General features: G+C 42.6%; 1 protein-coding gene across 4 annotated transcripts in view; it reads right to left on the bottom strand.

Annotated features, from left to right (window-relative positions):
* Nucleotides 1–7443: 7443 nt before the first annotated feature.
* Nucleotides 7444–19344, bottom strand: part of eno4 (enolase 4) — a 69371-nt gene continuing 57470 nt past the window's right edge. For all 4 annotated transcript variants that reach the window (XM_042009810.1, XM_042009811.1, XM_042009812.1 and 1 more), the window contains exons 11-13: nt 15014–15075; nt 8075–8192; nt 7444–7628 (exon numbers count right to left, since the gene is read on the bottom strand). In XM_042009810.1, the coding sequence (XP_041865744.1) occupies nt 7558–7628; nt 8075–8192; nt 15014–15075 (251 nt within the window). In that variant the 3' untranslated portion in view covers nt 7444–7557. The remainder of the gene's footprint in view (nt 7629–8074; nt 8193–15013; nt 15076–19344) is intronic.

The raw sequence follows: 19344 nt of genomic DNA, 5'->3' as shown, positions 1-19344 counted from the left end.
AAAAGTTGTCTTTCCAGTCCAGTTTTGAGCAATTTTTAAGCAACAGATCTCTAGTCTTCATTCATTTTCTGCACTCTTCATTAAGACACAGTAGGTCTGTTTTACTTGTTTTATTTTTCTTTCCCCTCTTTGTAAAGGAAGCTATGACCTGATTGATTTCAGAGCGGAAAACAGCATTATTAAGATGTCATCACATGAAAGAGTTTAATTCCAATCCATGTCCTTCATGGCTTTTGTCAAATTTTGAAGCTGGTCTTTTGGGACTGTTATAAAATGAAGAGCTTTCATCAGATGTATGATACCTTTCCAAACGTCTTTTAGTTAGTTTCCTTGTGAAAAAGATGGAATTATGGTCAGAGACCCGATAAAAAATGTATTTGTAAATTTTAGAAATATTTTGGTTTTAGATTTTTTAGTTACATGACTTGGCTTTTCGACTAATTGAACCCTGTTAAAAAGGTCCGTTATCTCTTTTAAATTTTTACAGTCTCTCTTATTGTCCCAGTTAATATTAAAGTCACAAATTAAGATTACCTGTTAACTAGGGCAGCAAGACTACAAAAGTCATTTCAACTGATCATGAAATCTTATATTAGCTGAGGCTCTTCGATAGATGCAAATAACCTTGAAGCTCACTTCCTTTGAAAGCTCTATATTTACTCCCACCCAGTAGGCCTTTGGGTTTAAGCTGTAGGTCCCAAATAGTCTTTGATTAAGAGGATTTCTCGTTAAAGGCAATCAACTGGTCTTCCTAGGCCAAATGCCCCTGGAATGGGTTTCATTCCAAAGAAATTCAATAAACTGTTCAATGTCTCTTACTAAAATAATTCTTTTTAGACACCAATGTGACAGGCTGAATGATGAATGACAACAGGATCAACAGCAGAGCCCATACAGACTTTATATGAAGGGAGGGTGTCAAAGGATTACATATACACTTAACTGTCAGTGCAGAACAGAACAGAATAGAGGCGCCACAAAGCAGGATGGGAAATATGCAAACACCCCACCTTAGAGGGCCATTTCCTGCAACCGCTACAACATCATATTAAGCAAATTGTATTATTGTCTCTTGCTTTTACAGACCATGGATTTCAAACTCACGACAACACTAAGTAAAGTTAAGCTGACGTTCGTGTGTTTTGCCCATGTATGTTTGGGTTCCCTCCAGCTTCCTCCCACCATCCAAAGATGGTGACCCGCACATTCAGAGACCTGGGCACTCAGCAGCAATCCCGGAGCGCAAACCCAAGCCACCCCACCATGAAGAACACCCTGGACCCACCCAGAGGGTGGCAGAGGAAGGCCCCAGCCAGAGCCCCCGCAGTCATGGGGGACAGGCCCTGGCAGGCCAAGATCGACCCAGCCAGGCACTGTTCATCAAGGTTGGCCAGAGTGAAGAACCCAGAACCCCCCAAGGCAGAGGGACCTCAACATGCCCAGTAGCTTAGAAATAGATTTGTTCATAATATCAGCAACCATCTCTTCAGTAATACAATATAACAGACATACCTTTTCTCCATCTTAATAGCATCTTCTGTGTGGCACAAATTCTGATCACAGGGAATTTTCTCTGGGTTTACAGACCTGCATGTTGAACCTGGTCTGTGACATCTTTACACGTTTTTTTCCTAAATCTGTTTGAAAGCCTGTCTTTTACATTCTTTATTACCTTTTCATTGCTTGCTGCAGTTATGAAGTTATCAACTCTGACCATGAGATTGTTTTCTCATGTTCTGTCACCTTGGTTTAAATACAGGGGTCTGCTGGATTTAGCATAAAACCATTTTCGGTTAGATAATCATGTAAAATCCTGCTCCAGTTTCGGCCAGAATGTTTACCCCATACAGACATTTTTCTAGCTTACACACCAGAACTTTTTCTTCTTCATAACCTTCTGCTTGATCAGCGTGGATTTCATTATCAATGGGAGCATGTAGGTGAGCTGTTTTTACATCCATTTGGTGGAGTAACAAATTCTCCTGTGTTTCCTTCTAGCAGTACTCTGACGGTGGTTAAGGTAGCTGTTGGGGAGAAGATGTCACCAAAATCTATCCCCATCTTCTGGCTGTAACCTTTAGCTACAAATCTTGCTTTGCACTTGTCATTACCGTCAGTGTCACTCTAAACAGAATCAACCCACTTGCCCCCCTCTCTTTTCTTGACCTTTGGCAGAGTAGTGAGGGTAAATGTGTTATTTTCCCTTGATGACTGGATTTCTTCTTCCATGGCTTTAATCCATTGCTTTCAGTTAACCGACTCCACAGCTTTGTTAAATGTCTGTGGGACTCCACATACTGCTTTGTAACAGTAATCTATGGTAGTGTTGGTTTCATTACTATCAGTATTGCTAGTTAAATAATCTTTTAGCTGATTAGGTTTTCTTCTCTCTAGTAGGATACCTTCAACTAACGGATCCATCCTCGCTACATCTGGCTGTGTCTGGTTACACCCATCAGGTGTGTTACTTAGTGAATCCGTGTCTCTGACTCTGACGTGAATCTTTTATTTCATCTGTCTGTGTTTATCTTTTCACACTTGCCTTGAATACATACTTGGTCTATCTGTTTTGCCCTTAATCTACATATCCTTAACCACACTTTGCAGTACTTTATAGTATTTCCTCATAGTTGCAGTGGCCTAGCATCTCATGACATGTCTACATGTCATGGCAGGTATAACACTTTTTATCAAATAATAGAACTTTTCATGCAAACAAAGTTAGTACTTTCTTTGTGGGTTAACATGTCCTGTCAATAGATTAAGGTGACTGTTGCTCCTAATGCGGTGGCTGATTTTACTGAGAAAATGTTGTAGGGTATGACAGAATGAATAACGCATTTCTCAGCGTTGCTTTGCGTCGCTGCCCCATGCTGTTGATCAGGAACACTTCTGCATCCTCCCTCCGTTGAGCGACGCCTTTGCATTGGGTGCCATCTGCCAACTCCATGCAGTGCGTCTTGAACATGTCATTTAAGCTCTTGAATTTGTTTACATCATTAAAGATGTTTGAGGCTCCAGTGTCCACCACCAGGCCTCTCTCCTTGATGCTGCGTCCTGGCTGCTGATGAACCCTGATGTCTTGATCCCGACAGCATAATCTGCCGCTGCAGCTCCAGATCCGTTACCGCTCTCATCTGCGACCTTCCTTGCTCAATCTGGTCTCTTTTTATGTCTGCAAGTGGTATTGTTGTGTGTGTTGCTTTTGTAATGACTGCACCACGTCTACATTTACTGTTTCTTCAAAACTGTGCAGCTCTCTTTTGAATTCAGGAAACGTTATGTTGTCCTTATTGTGTGTCTAATCTATTGCAAATGGTTTAAAACTTTCAGGCAGTCCTTTCCAAACCATACCACTCAGAAGGATGTCGCCTATTGCCTCACCCTTGTTGCGTAGTGCCATAATGACGGCCTCCGCCCTGATGATGTAATCTGTAACTGTTTCATCGCTCCTCCTCTGAAGCCATGCAGTGTGGTGTGCAGGTTGATAATGCGGGGTTTCCCCTTTCCTATGTAGTGGTCCCTCAATATCTTCAGTTCCTTTCTTCCATTATCGGGTGAATCTCTCATAATTAGGTAAGTAGTAAGTAATAAGTAAGTGCTCTTGTCAAACGTTCTACGTTTTTTATTCTTAATGTTTGTTGTAGACTTTGTTTGGAGCCACTTCCTCTTTCAAACAATTACATATTCATGGGAGATGCTCCTGGGATTGCGCTGGAGTTATCTGGCTGTGAACAATCACAATTATTCCGATATGGATTTTAACCCTGTGAGCTTCTTTCTGATGGGACAAAAGTGAAGTCTGCAATGCCATATCATCCGAGAAAAAGGGTGGAAAAAGGCGGCATGCATCAGCGCATCAGAAAACTTCAAAGTAAGAATCGAATTCCTCTGCCTTCCATGAACTTGGCTAATGAATCTCTCAAAAATATGAGACTGGCAAATTGCAAGGGGATGTACTCCATCTACGGGAATATAGAGACACCTGTCTTCTGGTGTTCACTGAGACTTGGCTCACTGATCTGGATAGCGACTCTTCCTTATAAATTACCAGCTTTGGGGCTCCAGTTCGTTTGGATCGGCACAGTGCAGTGATGGGCAAATCCCAGGGAGGGGGAGTTTGTATATATGTCATTGTGCGTGAGCGGCTGTGTCATATCGACATTGAACTCCTGTCTGTGTCTGTAAGGCCATTCTACCTCCCAAGAGAATTCCCACAAATATTTATCACTGTTGTTTAAATCCACCCTAATCTGACGTCAGAGCTGCTGCGTATATCATTTCAAAATTAACAGTCCTTTTCTCCGGATGCTCCCCACTTTAACATGGGTGACTTTAATAACTGCAATCTTAAAAAATGACTGAATGACCTTTATCAATATGTCATCTGCCACACTCGGTGAAACATAACCTGGAACTATATTAGGGTCCTTTAAGGGGGCATATAAATCTGTGGCGGGTCCTGGGTTGGGCTCTTCAGACCACAATACTGTACACCTCTTATGTGCCTACCAATTTGTGTTGAAAAGAGAAAAGTCTTGTGTGAAGCAAGTTAAAGTTTGGTCAGATGACAATTCTCTTGCTCTACAAGGTACCGATTGGCCGTCTTCCAGAAGAGCTCTTCTGGGGCCTTATTTATAAAGCTTGCGTAGAAACAAAGACCAGCGTACACCAAATATAGTCAACTTCTGCAATTTATAAAAACCTAACTTGGCGGGAAAATGTTCCTACCTCCACGGCAACTCTGACCCAGGCGTATGCACATAATCTGGGAAAACGGGAAACGGCGACACCAACGGTCCAGAATAAAACCAAGTAAATGATGTGAAATGTGAGACATTTGTACACAATCCACTATTACCTTCCACACCACATGTTAGATATTAAAGCTGTTTGCAGAAATGAATAAAGACACATTCCATATTAATCCTTCTAAGAGCCACGCTCGGGGAAAACCAGGATGCTTAGGAAAAAGGGAGATGATATTAATAAGAAGCTCAACCAGTAAAACATGTTCTGTCATTGTGAAACAAAACTTCATGTTATAAAACCCATCCAGATAAATAAGGAGCCAGTCTGCTGCCAGCATGTAGCAGTCAGTGTGGAAAGTAGCTTTGGTCCTTCGTTCCAGCAGAGCGGGACCAGACTGGAGGCTGGAGGTCTAGAAGTGATGCTACGCTAATGAAACACACAAGAGGAGGATTTCCTTTATTTATTCTTACATAATGCTTTTTAAAATTGTTGTTCCAATTTCTGTCCAGATGGTCCACCTGGTTAATAGCGGTGATGATGTCACTCTACACCGCCCACCCAGATGGAGCCCCGCCCACCCAGCTGGAACACCCAGCAAGAAAGAAATATTATTTAACACTAAAACTGCGACCAATCTCTGCTGTATCTGTACATATTTATTTTATAAATTAAAACAAATCATGGTATCATTGCTGTAATTTAGCCGAAGCTTTTCACCTGTCTGGGAATCGAACTTCGGCCTCCCGCATGGGAGACGGATGATCTACCGACTGAGATATCAGATGGAGATGTACTCCGACTCCTCTGGAATGTCTTGTGTTCTGACACTGTGATGACAGCATCTCCACCTGCTGCCTCTATTCTGTCTTTCTGACACTGGAAATGCCCACACCGTGTCCACCAGTTAAATATTTTTACGTTTGTCAACGTGGTCCATCAGGATCTCTGTCTCACACCCTGAAAAATTCCACTTCTTCACTCTTTCTCCCTCCTGAGCCATCATGCAAATGATGTGATGAATATGTATTACAGGCGTCCACCTGACCATTTGTAGCCACCATGTGGGTGGGGCAAGGCGTTCCCTCACGTGCACCTGCTTTAGAGTTGATTCTGATTTATGAACAGAAACAGGTGTAGGACGTGTGTGTGCACACTTTTATAAATCTGAAAGTAGAAGTGCAGCATTTGCTTTTTGCGCAGCAGACGCCGCCTGAAGTTTGCTTAACTACACACAGTTTTATAAATTAGGCCCCTGATCTGGATGAACTGACTGATGTGTGCAGCTATACTTCGTTTTGCAATGACTCTGTGATTCCTTCTAGAGTTATTCCCGAACAATAAACCTTGGCTTTCCAAGGACATTGATTCTCAAGAGGAAAAAAGCTTTCAAAGAGGGGGACTCACTTGCTGAAAGGGAATGGAAAAGGCAGTGAGAACTGAAATACACAAATCTAAAGTAAAGTATAAGGAAAGGATAGAAGCTGAATTCAGCAGTAATAATGCCAAGAGAGCTTGGTCTGGAATGAAAATCATGACAGGAATGCAGGAACGAGTAACTGTACTATTTCATTGGATGGTTTTAACTCACATAAATACTTATCAGATGGTCTTAATGATTTCTTTCTTCGTTTTGAGAATGTTGACTGTACAGAACAACTGGAGGCTTTAAAGGGCAAGACAGCTGCTCTTCCATTTTTTCCTCTGGATGTTAACGAGGTGGCTAACCAATTAAGGTATACTAAGGCCAAGAGCCCTGGACCTGACAATATCTGTGGGAAGATGTTAAAATTATGTGCAGACGAGCTAAGTGTAATTTTTCATTACATCTTCCTGCAATCCTTAAAGCTGGTTCCCAAGATTTGGAAAGATTCTCTAATTGTTCCTGTTGTTCCTTGTATTAAATGATTTTAGACCTGTAGCGTTGACATCTCTTGTTATGAAATCTTTTGAAAAGATCATTAAGGCTGAAAACTACCTTGAGGTGTGGAGCATGTTAGACTTACTCTCGTACATTTGTTGTTTAAACACCTGGAAGGTGCCAGAGTTTTGTTCGTGGAGTTTTCATCCACATTTAACACTATGCGACCCTTTTTATTGGCTGAAAGGCTAACTGACTTCAAACTTCATCCTAACCTGGTTGGCTGGATTCTGGATTTTCTTACCAACAGGTCCCAGTGTGTGAAGGCAAAAGGAGTGTTTTGTAATGTGCTCCCCTCTTCGACAGCTTCTTCACAAGGTTGTTGTCTCTCTCCACTTTTATACATTCTGTACACTGACGAGTGTTGCAGTAATGTAAATAATAGATATACTCTAAGATTTGCTGACGACACGACTATTGTTAGCCTTCTTGAGAAAGGTGAGACAGCACACGGCCGGTAGTGGATGATTTTGTGAGCTGGTGTAAAAACTCTTTCCTCCATATAAATGAGTCCAATACTAAAGATATGGTAATCGATTTCAGAAAGTCTCCGTCAAACCTCCCGTCTACTTTTATTAAAGCAGCTGCCATCAATTTGATTGATTGATTATTTCTTCTCAGTTCAATAACTTGAGCACACAAACTATTAACACAGAGTATGCCAACAGTGCATGGTATTTTTTAGTATTTTGTAATCCTAAACAGTTTCACTTGGAGGCGGTGCTTACAGAGGAGGGCTTGGCTCTGAAGGACCCAGGTTCGAGTCCCTCACTCAGCCTCTCAATTATTTCTAATCAGCTTGCAGTAAGTTTAACATTTTGTTAATACAGATTGCTTCTAAGTTTTGAGTGAGCATCCGTGAAGATGAGATATTTAGGCTGTGAGCTTCATTCCCTCAACCCTCTCTGCTCCGGTGGCTCTTCGGGAAACAGTGGACGGGAATGTTTTTCTTTATACACTGTGGAAAAGACAAAGTAAAAAAAAAAAAAACACTAAATGACAGAAACTCATCAGATTTCTGACCAACTCCATGAGCCTCAGAATGAAGTACCAAAATAAACAGTGATAAACATGATGAGTAAATATGGCTGCTAGCAGCTGATGACACACATGAGCTCATCTCTCATTAACCCTCTGTTGTCTGCTTTTCTACAAATGATGGATGGGAAGCATTTGTCCTTGTGTGTAATTAGGTAGTCAGTTAACAGATTCAAGGTAGGGGGTTTTCATTCTTCCACTCAGACAAATCCACGTTTGTATGATTCCTTACACACTGTGTCCTTTCACATCCAGCACTGAGAAAGAGAGAGATGTTCAGACATTACTACCGCTCTCTCCCTGGCTTTGTCTGGCCTCTCTTTCTCTGTCCAGCTCAAAAAGGGACAAGTGTTTAAAAAAACCTACCTAGGATTCCCTGTTGGGCCAGTTCTTCTTCTATAGCAATCAGACGGTTGTATTTAGTCATCCTCTCAGCGCCGCTCAGACCTCCCAGTTTGACATAGTCGAGGCTCAGACCCACAACCTGAAAGAAAAGAATGGCAGCAGTGAGGCGCGAAGGGCCCTTCTGAGACAGAGGAGGTACCATCGCTGGTTCTGAGCCGGCGCTTCAACCTCAACCACTTCTTCACATTTCAACAGCTTTACTACCAACTCTGAGAAAGACGAGCTGGTTCCAGACAGCCAACATTTCCTCTACTGGTCTACATTTCACTCGCAGATCATCGTGACCAACCAGTGAAAATTTTCTGATCACCATGTTTAAAAAAAAAACAAAAGGAGTGAGCTCCGACATCTTATTCATGTTGAGGAGAAAGAGAAGTGGGCTCAGACAGATGTGTGATATAACCAGGGAGACACTCAGGTCTGGGTATCGGGTCAAAGTCTGTGCTGGTTGCTGGATTTTCTGTTCAGAGGTGAGTATTCAAAAACAAATAAAGAAACAAACAAAAAAAAGGCTTGAATTTTGTTTAAAATAAAAAAACTAAAACTGAAATCGGGCACTTTTCTTTTTAACTTAAAAAGGAAATTAATTCTGAAAGGGTTTTGATTTTGGATTTATTTGGTATTTATTATTTAAAACAACATATTTTCAGATAGAACGTGGTGGTTTATGTGGGCGAATTAACAGAAGGGCTCTGTGGTGGGAGGGGCTTACATGGTTGACAGGTTTGGGTCAGTAAAGCCCCATTTCCACCAACGGGTCTGTGGAACTAGAATAGGGACAAAAGTTTTGTGGCTTGTATCTCCATATTTGTAACTTGTACCCATGTTTGTAACATACATGAACGTATTAAATCTGCAGGTCAGACAATACAAGTACAGAAGCTATAGAGAAGCTCCGCCCTCCTCTCTCCGTGATTGGTTCTGAAGTAGCACATCAAACTACTTCTACTTGTATTTTTTAATTTGTACTTGTATTTTCTGACCTGCAGATTTAATACGTACATGTATGTTACAAACATGGGTACAAGTTACACAAATGGAAATAAAATTCACAAAACATATGTCCCTATTCTAGTTCCATACGGGTCCGTGTCAGTATGTGAGACCTGGGAAGAGAGCTAGAATATCAGATTCAATCTGTCCTACTTTACTGGAAGTCTTCCGCTGGGGTCCCAATCTTAATGATTCGACTAAAGAAGAACAAATTAACCTGCCTGAAAGTGCATGGACCAGAACACCAGCAAAAACTGGAAAGCGGGACTGAGGAAGAAGGCCAGGAGAAACTGGGACTGGTATGGAAGTTCCTATTGCATGTCGAAACGTGTAAATATGTAAAATAGACAAAACATGTAAGTAAGATAAAAAACTAAATTAAATTCTAAATTAAATAGAAAAATAAAACATATAAATAGAAATATAATGTATATAATAAAAAGTATAAAATATGTTTTATACTTGAAGCTAATCAATTTTAGTAAAAACATCAACTTGATAAGTTTAATTTATTTAATTTTTAAATTTTAATTTTATTTATGTATTAAGTATAAATATATAATTGTACAGATGACATAAATATCAAATAGAAAAATATAATATGTAAATAAAACTAATATGTAAATGTTTAACTGAGGCTAAATAGTATTGAAACAGCTCTTCTTTTATCCATAAGTTTCAGGTTGTTTGTAATGTTTTTTAAGGATAGTTTGTTAAATGTAAACATCTTGAAGGAAGGAACACTAATATTAAGAGGAAGGGCTATTAATTAATGCTGAAGGACATATAGAGATTCAGCAGGAGCATGTGCTGCTGTGCAGATGGTATCTTCCTATAATTCAGCCAGACAATGCAAAAAATCTAATTCTGCTTATGTAACAAGGAGCAAACCTCCTAAACTACAGTGTGTGCAGAATTATTAGGTAAATGAGTATTTTGATCACATCATCCTCTTTATGCATGTTGTTCTACTCCAACCGGTACAGGCTTGAAAGCCTACTACCAATTAAGCATATCAGGTGATGTGCATCTCTGTAATGAGAAGGGGTGTGGTCTAATGACATCAACACCCTATATCAGGTGTGCATAATTATTAGGCAACTTCCATTCCTTTGGCAAAATGGGTCAGAAGAGAGATTTGACGGACTCTGAAAAGTAAAAAATAGTGAGATGTCTTGCAGAGGGATGCAGCACTTTTAAAATTGCCAAGCTTTTGAGGCGTGATCATCGAACAATCAAGCGTTTCATTCAAAATAGTCAACAGGGTCGCAAGAAGCGTGTTAAAAAAACAAGGCGCAAAATAACTGCCCATGAACTGAGGAAAATCAAGCGTGAAGCTGCCATCATGCCATTGGCCACCAGTTTTGCCATATTTCAGAGCTGCAACATCACTGGAGTGCCAAGAAGCACAAGGTGTGCAATACTCAGGGACATGGCCAAGGTAAGGAAGGCTGAAAAACGACCACCACTGAACAAGACACACAAGATAAAATGTCAAGACTGGGCCAAGAAATATCATAAGACTGATTTTTCTAAGGTTTTATGGACTGATGAAATGAGAGTGAGTCTTGATAGGCCAGATGGATGGGCCCGTGGCTGGATCAGTACAGGGCAGAGAGCTCCACTCCGACACAGACGCCAGCAAGGTGGAGGTGGGATACTGGTATGGGCTGGTATCATCAAAGATGAGCTTGTGGGACCTTTTCGGGTTGAGGATGGACTCAAGCTCAACTCCCAGTCCTACTGCCAGTTTCTGGAAGACACCTCCTTCAAGCAGTGGTACAGGAAGAAGTCGGCATCGTTCAAGAAAAACATGATGTTCATGCAGGACAATGCTCCATCACACGCATCCAAGTACTCCACTGCGTGGCTGGCCAGAAAAGGTCTAAAAGAAGAAAAAATAATCACATGGCCTCCTTGTTCACCTGATCTTAACCCCATAGAGAACCTGTGGTCCCTCATCAAATGTGAGATCTACAGGGAGGGAAAACAGTACACCTCTCTGAACAGTGTCTGAGAGGCTGTGGTTGCTGCTGCACGCAATGTTGATCGTGAACAGATCAAGACACTGACAGAATCTATGGATGGCAGGCGAGTGTCCTCACAAAGAAAGGTGGTTATATTGGTCACTGATTTGTTTTTTTTTGTTTTTGAATGCCAGAAATGTATATTTGTAAATTTTGAGTTGTTATATTGGTTTCCCTGGTGAAAATAAATAAGTGAAATGGGTATATATTTGGTTTTTGTTAAGTTGCCTAATAATTATGTACAGTAATAGTCACCTGCACACACAGAAATATCCTCCTAAGATACTAAAACTAAAAAAGCCCCACTCCAACTTCCAAAAACATTCAGCTTTGATATTTATGAGTCTTTTTTGTTCATTGCGAACATAGTTGTTGTTCTATAATAAAATTAATCCTCAAAAATACAACTTGCCTAATAATTCTGCACACCCTGTACAGAACTACGGTTGTTACTGAATGTTGGTAAAAGAAAGTAGTAACATGTTTGTAATGGAAAATTTATACACATGTCTGTACTTTGTATTGTTACAAAACCTTGTCTTGTGAGTTACTAAGGAAGGAGGATGACTGGTACCCAGATATGAACTGAGTGAGCTCCATCTACCTCCCCTTCCAATCTTCTGATAACATTCCTTTGAAACAGAGGACTAATGATTTGTCTTGATGTGATCAGCTCATGCTAGTTTATATAAGCCAAACCAAATGTATCTGTCCAGACTCGCGCAGTCAAACCCCTTTGACTGTGGGACTCTCATTGTCTGATCAGCTCTTAATAAAATACTTTGTTTGATTCTCACTTAGTGTGTGATCTTTGATAAATAAAATTCCACAACATGTTCCTGTCATAATTCAGAATGGCCACAGTGGTCATTTTGACCATTTTAAATTTGCATGCTGAATAGCTTTTTCAAATAAAATTATAAACCCTTGCTGGTCCTTGACTTTTCTGAAAAGTACGGCTTTCCTGAGCCTTGTGTCACAGAAGCACGCCAGGGTCTGCATCTGAGGCGCATTGACATGAAGAGACATGATGGTGGCTGAGCTGAAAGCCTTCATTGCCCTCTTATATGTACGTGCAACACAAGGAGCAAAAAATATGGACTTGGTTAGTCTCTAGTTGTAAAAATGGGGTTTTCAGTTTTTTAAGGACACATTGTTTAGAAAAAGATTCAAAGAAGTGACAAAATTTCTCTGTTTCAATCAAAAGGAAACCCGATGCACACGTCTGCAGGATGACGGGCTGTCCCTTGTCTCTGTTGCTTGCTACAAGCCCCCTGCCAAAATCACCGTTGACGAACAGCTGTTTCCCACCAAGGCCAGGTACAAATTTGTTAAGTATATAGCAAATAAACCGGATAAATTTTAGATCAAATGTTGGTTGGCAGCAGATGCTGAGTCAAAGTATCTGCTGAATTGAGCTCTGTAAGTGGGAAATGAGGAGTTGCAGAGCTGAGGTTCCTTGGAGAGAATGTGGTGCTAAAGTTGGCGGAGCCGTTAATGGGAAAGAGAATAAACATCACCACTGATAGCTCTTCACCTTCCTAAAATTGGCCACCACCTTACAGGCTCAGAAAACTAGTCCTGTGGGCACTGTTGGGAAAATGTGGGTATTTTGAGGACCATGCACACGGTGCATCCTCCCTGAGCCGCCACCTTATCGTGGTGGAGGAGTTTATGCGTCCTGACGATCCTAGCTGCTATGTTGTTGGGGGTCATGCCCCTGGTAGGGTCACCCATAGCAAACAGGTGTCTAGGGGAGGGACCAGACAAAGTGCGCCTCAAATTACCCCTACGATGAGGAGAAAACAAGGTGCAGTGTGAGCTGGGCAGCTGCCAGAGGCGGGGAACCTGGCTGTCTGATCCTCGGCTGCAAAAGCTAGCTCTAGGGAGTTGGAATGTCACCTCTCCGGCGGGGAAGGCAGACTCCTAAAAGGAGGGGGTGCCAGGTGCAGAGAAGCTGCACCCAAAACAAAACATCTGACACCTGCAGCAGGCGCTGCAAAGCTGTGTGCAGGAGGCACAAGACAGGTGATCTGCGCTGGCTGCGACTTGTAAACAGTTATTAGCCTCATTGCAAATAGACTAAATAGTTATAATAATATTAAGAATAATCATTTAAAATAGTTTTGCTTTATATAGCTATATATCTTCTCACCGACTTTGTTATGCTGTCTTCTATCATTTTATTCCACACCTGCCGATTGCCCTTTATTACCGATAGTATGCAAAAATGGTCTTTCAGATTTGTTTCTGTGATAAATGATGCCAGTTGTCCTTTTATAGTATTTATTGTATTTTTGTAAGAATTGTAAGATGAATGCACTGCTACAAGAAAACGTCCAGTAAATATGTTGCAATTCAGTCTGTTGTCACGATGTTCAACAGAAAAACCTTAATCCTTAATCAGACTTTATTGTCTATTTCGGAGTTAATGAAACGTTTTAAATTGACTATTTTGATGTTATTTTGTTTTGTAAAACATTAATTAGCTAATTAAATGTAGTATTGTTTTGTCTGTAGAGGTAATGAGGGTAACTCATGGTGGTCAAAATGACAGCTTGCGGCCATTTTGGTAGTTATGGAAAAGTGGCCGTTCTAGTCTTAAAAATACTTTACTCTTCTCAAATTCTAAATGAGCACAACTTCATGGAAAAACAATATAATTTCTCTGTTGTAATATTTGAAATGTTGTTGTTTAGGCAAGGCAAGGCAGTTTATTTGTACAGCACATTTCATGTACAGGACAATTCAAAGTGCTTTACATAAAACAAAGGCATTACAGGACATTATTTAGAAATAGTTAAAGGCAGCAACACATAATCACAATAAAATCATAAAAATCATAAATTACATTAAAATGATTAAAAGCAAGATAAAAAGTTACCATGCAGAGTTCATGCATAGGTGCATGAGAAAAGAAATGTTTTTAACCTGGATTTAAAAATGTCTACATTTGGTGAAAGTTTAATCTCCACTGGCAGTTTGTTCCACTTGTTTGCAGCATAACAGCTAAATGCTGCTTCTCCATGTTTAGTCTGGACTCTGGTCTGGATCCTGGTCTGGACTCTGGTCTGGACTAGTTGACCAGAGTCTTTGGATCTAAGAGATCTGCTAGGTTTATATTCTCTGAACATACCACAGATATATTCTGGGCCTAAACCATTCTGGGATGTAAACAATCAGAAGGGTTTTAAAATCTATTCTGTGACTGACTGGAAACCAGTATAAACTGGAAACCAGTGTAAAACTGGTGTGATGTGTTCAGATCTCTTAGTCCTGGTTAAAACTCTTGCAGCAGCGTTTTGGATGAGCTGCAGATGTTTAATGCTCTTTTTAGGAAGTCCTGTTAAAGACCAGTACAGTAATCCAGCCTACTGGAGATGAATGCATGGATGAGTTTCTCTTGGTCTTTCTGGGAGACTAAACTTTTAATTCTGTTGATGTTTCTGAGCTGGTAAAAAGCTTCTTAGTGAAGCTTTGATGTGGCTGCTGAAAGTCAGGTCTGAGTCTATCAACACTCCAAAGTTACCAAATTGGTCGGTGGTTTTAAGAGCCCGAGTCTCCAGGTGTTTACCAATGCTGACCCTCTTCTCTTTGCTACCAAAACAGAATAATCTCAGGTTTGTCTTCATTTAATTGTAGAAAATTCTTCCTCATCCAGGTGTTTATTTGCTCCAGACACTGACACATTAAGTCTATTGGGCTGCAGTCATCTGGTCACAAAGACACATAAAGTTGTGTATCATCTGCATAACATTGATAATTAATGCTATAGTTATGTAATATTTGACCCGAATGGAGCAGATACAAGTTGAACAGAAGAGGTCCAAGGACTGACCCCTGGGGGAGAGCATGAAAGAAAAAAAAGGATAAAACTTACAATATCTGAGAAGACGGAATCACTGCATGGCTCATTGTAGGTTGTTCCCATCATCACAGAACCTACGTAACGTCACACAAACACAAGTACACACACACACACACACACACACACACACACACACACACACACACAGAGAGAGACAGAGAAAGAGAGAGAGAGAGAGAGAGAGAGTCGATATTGGTTGCAAATAAAAGAAAAATAATTCAGCTTGATTAAGTATGAGGGTTTTGGTATTGGTTTTGGTTCAGACATGTAAACATCATGTTTTACCACTGATGAGGTGTAAACCATAAATATTACTCCACCACCACAACACAAGGGCTGTGTACTATCGTATCATTCGTGATACCTGTAGATTTTTCGACACCAGTAGAAAATGTAATATCGTAAAATCACACATTTCCGGCGTGATGACATCATTTGACTGCACCTCAATCCATCTCTAGGGACGTTATGATTATTTATTTTAAAAATAATTGCGGCATGAAACACTATGATTAATCAATCGTAAAGATCCCTCAAAATTGTCACTTTATATAAAATATGTATGAATTATATAAGTGGATTCGCGCAGCTTAAGCACGGAACAAAACAGCTTTCCACCACTTTCGCATGCTTGTGTTGCTTTGTTTAGGTTGCGTGAGGGCTGCAGAAGCAGCTGTCTGTGTGAGACACTACGGCGGCCTGAGAGAGACACTACGGCGGCCTGAGAGAGACACTACGGCGGCCTGAGAGAGACACTACGGCGGCCTGAGAGCGACACTACGGCGGCCTGAGAGAGACACTACGGCAGCCTGAGAGCGACACCACGGCGGCCTGAGAGAGACACTACGGCGGCCTGAGAGAGACACTACGGCGGCCTGAGAGCGACACTACGGCGGCCTGAGAGAGACACTACGGCAGCCTGAGAGCGACACCACGGCGGCCTGAGTGAGACACTACGGCGGCCTGAGTGAGACACTACGGCGGCCTGAGTGAGACACTATGGTGGCCTGAGAGAGACACTACGGCGGCCTGAGAGAGACGCTATGGTGGCCTGAGTGAGACACTATGGTGGCCTGAGAGAGACACTACGGCGGCCTGAGAGAGACACTATGGTGGCCTGAGAGAGACACTATGGTGGCCTGAGTGAGACACTATGGTGGCCTGAGTGAGACACTATGGTGGCCTGAGAGAGACACTACGGTGGCCTGAGAGAGACACTACGGCGGCCTGAGAGCGACACTACGGCGGCCTGAGTGAGACACTACGGCGGCCTGAGTGAGACACTATGGTGGCCTGAGAGAGACACTACGGCGGCCTGAGTGGGACACTATGGTGGCCTGAGTGGGACACTATGGCGGCCTGACTGAGATACTACAGCAGCCCGAGTGAGATACTACGGCGGCCTGAGTGGGACACTACGGCGGCCTGATTGAGACACTACGGCGGCCTGAGTGGGACACTACGGCGGCCTGATTGAGACACTACGGCGGCCTGAGTGAGACACTATGGCGGCCTGAGTGGGACACTACGGCGGCCTGAGTGAGACACCACGGCGGCCTGAGTGAGACACTACGGCGGCCTGAGTGAGACACTATGGTGGCCTGAGAGAGACACTACGGCGGCCTGAGTGGGACACTATGGTGGCCTGAGTGGGACACTATGGCGGCCTGACTGAGATACTACGGCAGCCCGAGTGAGATACTACGGCGGCCTGAGTGGGACACTACGGCGGCCTGATTGAGACACTACGGCGGCCTGAGTGGGACACTACGGCGGCCTGATTGAGACACTACGGCGGCCTGAGTGAGACACTATGGCGGCCTGAGTGGGACACTACGGCGGCCTGAGTGGGACACTACGGCGGCCTGATTGAGACACTACGGCGGCCTGAGTGAGACACTATGGCGGCCTGACTGAGATACTACAGCAGCCTAAGTGAGATACTACGGCTGCCCGAGTGAGATACTATGGCGACCTGAGAGAGACACTACGGCAGCCTGAGTGGGACACTGTGGCAGAGGAAGAGTTTTTCCCTCCAAACAAACGGATTAAGACACGCTTGACAGATTTTCTTTTTATTTTATTTTCGGGTTAAAGAAAAAGATGACCAAGCTGTCATTGTGGAGGACGGTTCACCAGCATGTAAAGCAGGACATAAAAGGTTGCAGAGAAAGGAGGAAATACATCCAACATATTTCACCACCTGCAGGATAACCAGCAGCTTTTTATGCTACAGTAAAGGTAAACACTGTAGTTTGGATAAATGACTCTAATATTTATCTAACTTAATATTGAAATGAAATGTTATTGTGTCATTTACTATTTTGTAACTATGTGCAACTCGGGTTTCTCTTACAGCATAACATAACGTGTTCGCTGAATGTTACGTTATACAGATAAGAAAAAGAATCTAAATATGTCTTTTGTGAACATTTTATTTCAAACATAATCAACCAGGTACGAGGTCCATGGCTTTTAGTCATCGGTGTGGAATAGTCACAGTCCGTAGAAGAAACAGCATTTAAGTCCAGATATACGTCTTATTTATTTTCACTAGTGCAGTTTTATTTCTGTCCCAAACAAACAGCAGCTGTTCTGCTAAAGGACAGTTGCAAGTCAAAGCTAGCTGGATGTTTTTCCTGTGTTTCTAAACTCTCTACCCAGGTTGGTTTACAGAAAGAGGCCTTCCAGGTCCAGGTAGAGAACTTGTAGCCTTTTCCATCTGAAAGAAACCCAGAATTAATGTGTAGGATTTATTTATTCTTTACACGGGAGATTTAGCTGGAACCAGCCTTCTTAATTGCTTTACTTTGCTGTTATATAAGTTAGTTTTTTTTTGGCATGAAATATAGAATTAAGTCAAATTAACGTATTTTCCAGTCTATAACTCGCTCTGATGTATAAGTCACATCAATTCATCCATTTTCTGCCGCTTATTCGGAGTCGGGTTGTGGGGGCAGCTGCCTAAGCAGGGAAACCCAGACTTCCCTCTCCCCGGCCACATTCACCCGCTCATCCGGAGGGATCCTAAAGCGGTCCCAGGTCAGCTGAGAGATGTAGTACTTCCAGCTGGTCCTGGGTCTTCTCTTTCCGGTGGGACATGCCGGAACACCTAACCAGGGAGGCGTCCAGGAGGCATCCTGACCAGATGCCCGAGTCACCTCATCTGGCTCCTCTCGATGTGGAGGAGCAGCAACTGTATTCTGAGCCCCTCCCGAATCACCGAGCTTCTCACGCTATCTCTAAGGGAGAGCCCGGCCACCCTGTGGAGAAAACTCATTTCGGCCGCTTGTATTCACGATCTTGTTCTTTCGGTAACTACCCACAGCTCATGACCATAGGTGAGGGTAGGAACGTAGATCGACCAGTAAATCGAGAGCTTTTTGTCTTTTCGCTCAGCTCCCTCTTCACCACGACAGACCGATGCAGAGTCCGCATCACTGCAGACGCCGCACCGATCCGCCTGTCCATCTCCCGCTCCATCCTTCCCTCACTCGTGAACAAGACCCCGACATACGTGAACTCCTCCACTTGGGGCAGGACCCTATTGCAGAACCAGAGAGAGCACTCCACCCTTTTCCGGCTGAGGACCATGGTCTCGGACTTGGAGGTGCTGATTCTCATCCCAGCCGCTTCACACTCGGCTGCGAATCGCTCCAGTGAGAGCTGAAGGTCAACAGAACCACATCATCCGCAAAGAGCAGAGACCCAATCCTGAGGCCACCAAACAGGATCCCGTCAACACCTCGGCTGTGCCTAGAACTTCTGTCCATAAAGGTTATGAACAGAATCTGTGACAAAGGGCAGCCTCGGTGGAGTCCAACCGGCACTGAAAACGATTCTGATTTAATGCCGGCAATACAGACCAAGCTCTGACACCGGTGGTACAGGGACTGGACAGCTCGTATAAGCGGGCCCGGCACTCCATACTCCCGGAGTACCCCCCACAGGAGTCCCCGGGGGACACAGTCGAATGCCTTCTCTAGGTCCACAAAGCACATGTAGATTGGTTGGGTAAACTCCCATGCCCCCCCAAATACCCTGAAGAAGGGGCATAAGTCACATCAGTCAAAAAATGCATCATGAAGAGGAATAAATAAACAAACAAATAAATAAACAAGTAAATAAACAGTATATAAGTCTACTGGATTATAAGTCAATTTTTTATCTCACAAAATCCAAGACCAAGAACAAACATTTAATCTGGAAAGGCAAGTTATTCAACTACACAATAGCACACGGAACAACAAGCTGAATATGTGCCTGATACGTTAATTTAGAACCAGGGTTTCCTCCAGGATTTTTTTAAACTGTGAGGGAGAACTAGTCTCCTTATTCCACTT

This window comes from Melanotaenia boesemani, chromosome 16 (assembly GCF_017639745.1).
Source record: "Melanotaenia boesemani isolate fMelBoe1 chromosome 16, fMelBoe1.pri, whole genome shotgun sequence".
Taxonomy (NCBI): domain Eukaryota; kingdom Metazoa; phylum Chordata; class Actinopteri; order Atheriniformes; family Melanotaeniidae; genus Melanotaenia; species Melanotaenia boesemani.
Note: the sequence above shows the minus strand (reverse complement) of the source record. Positions and strands in the feature narration are given on the sequence as shown.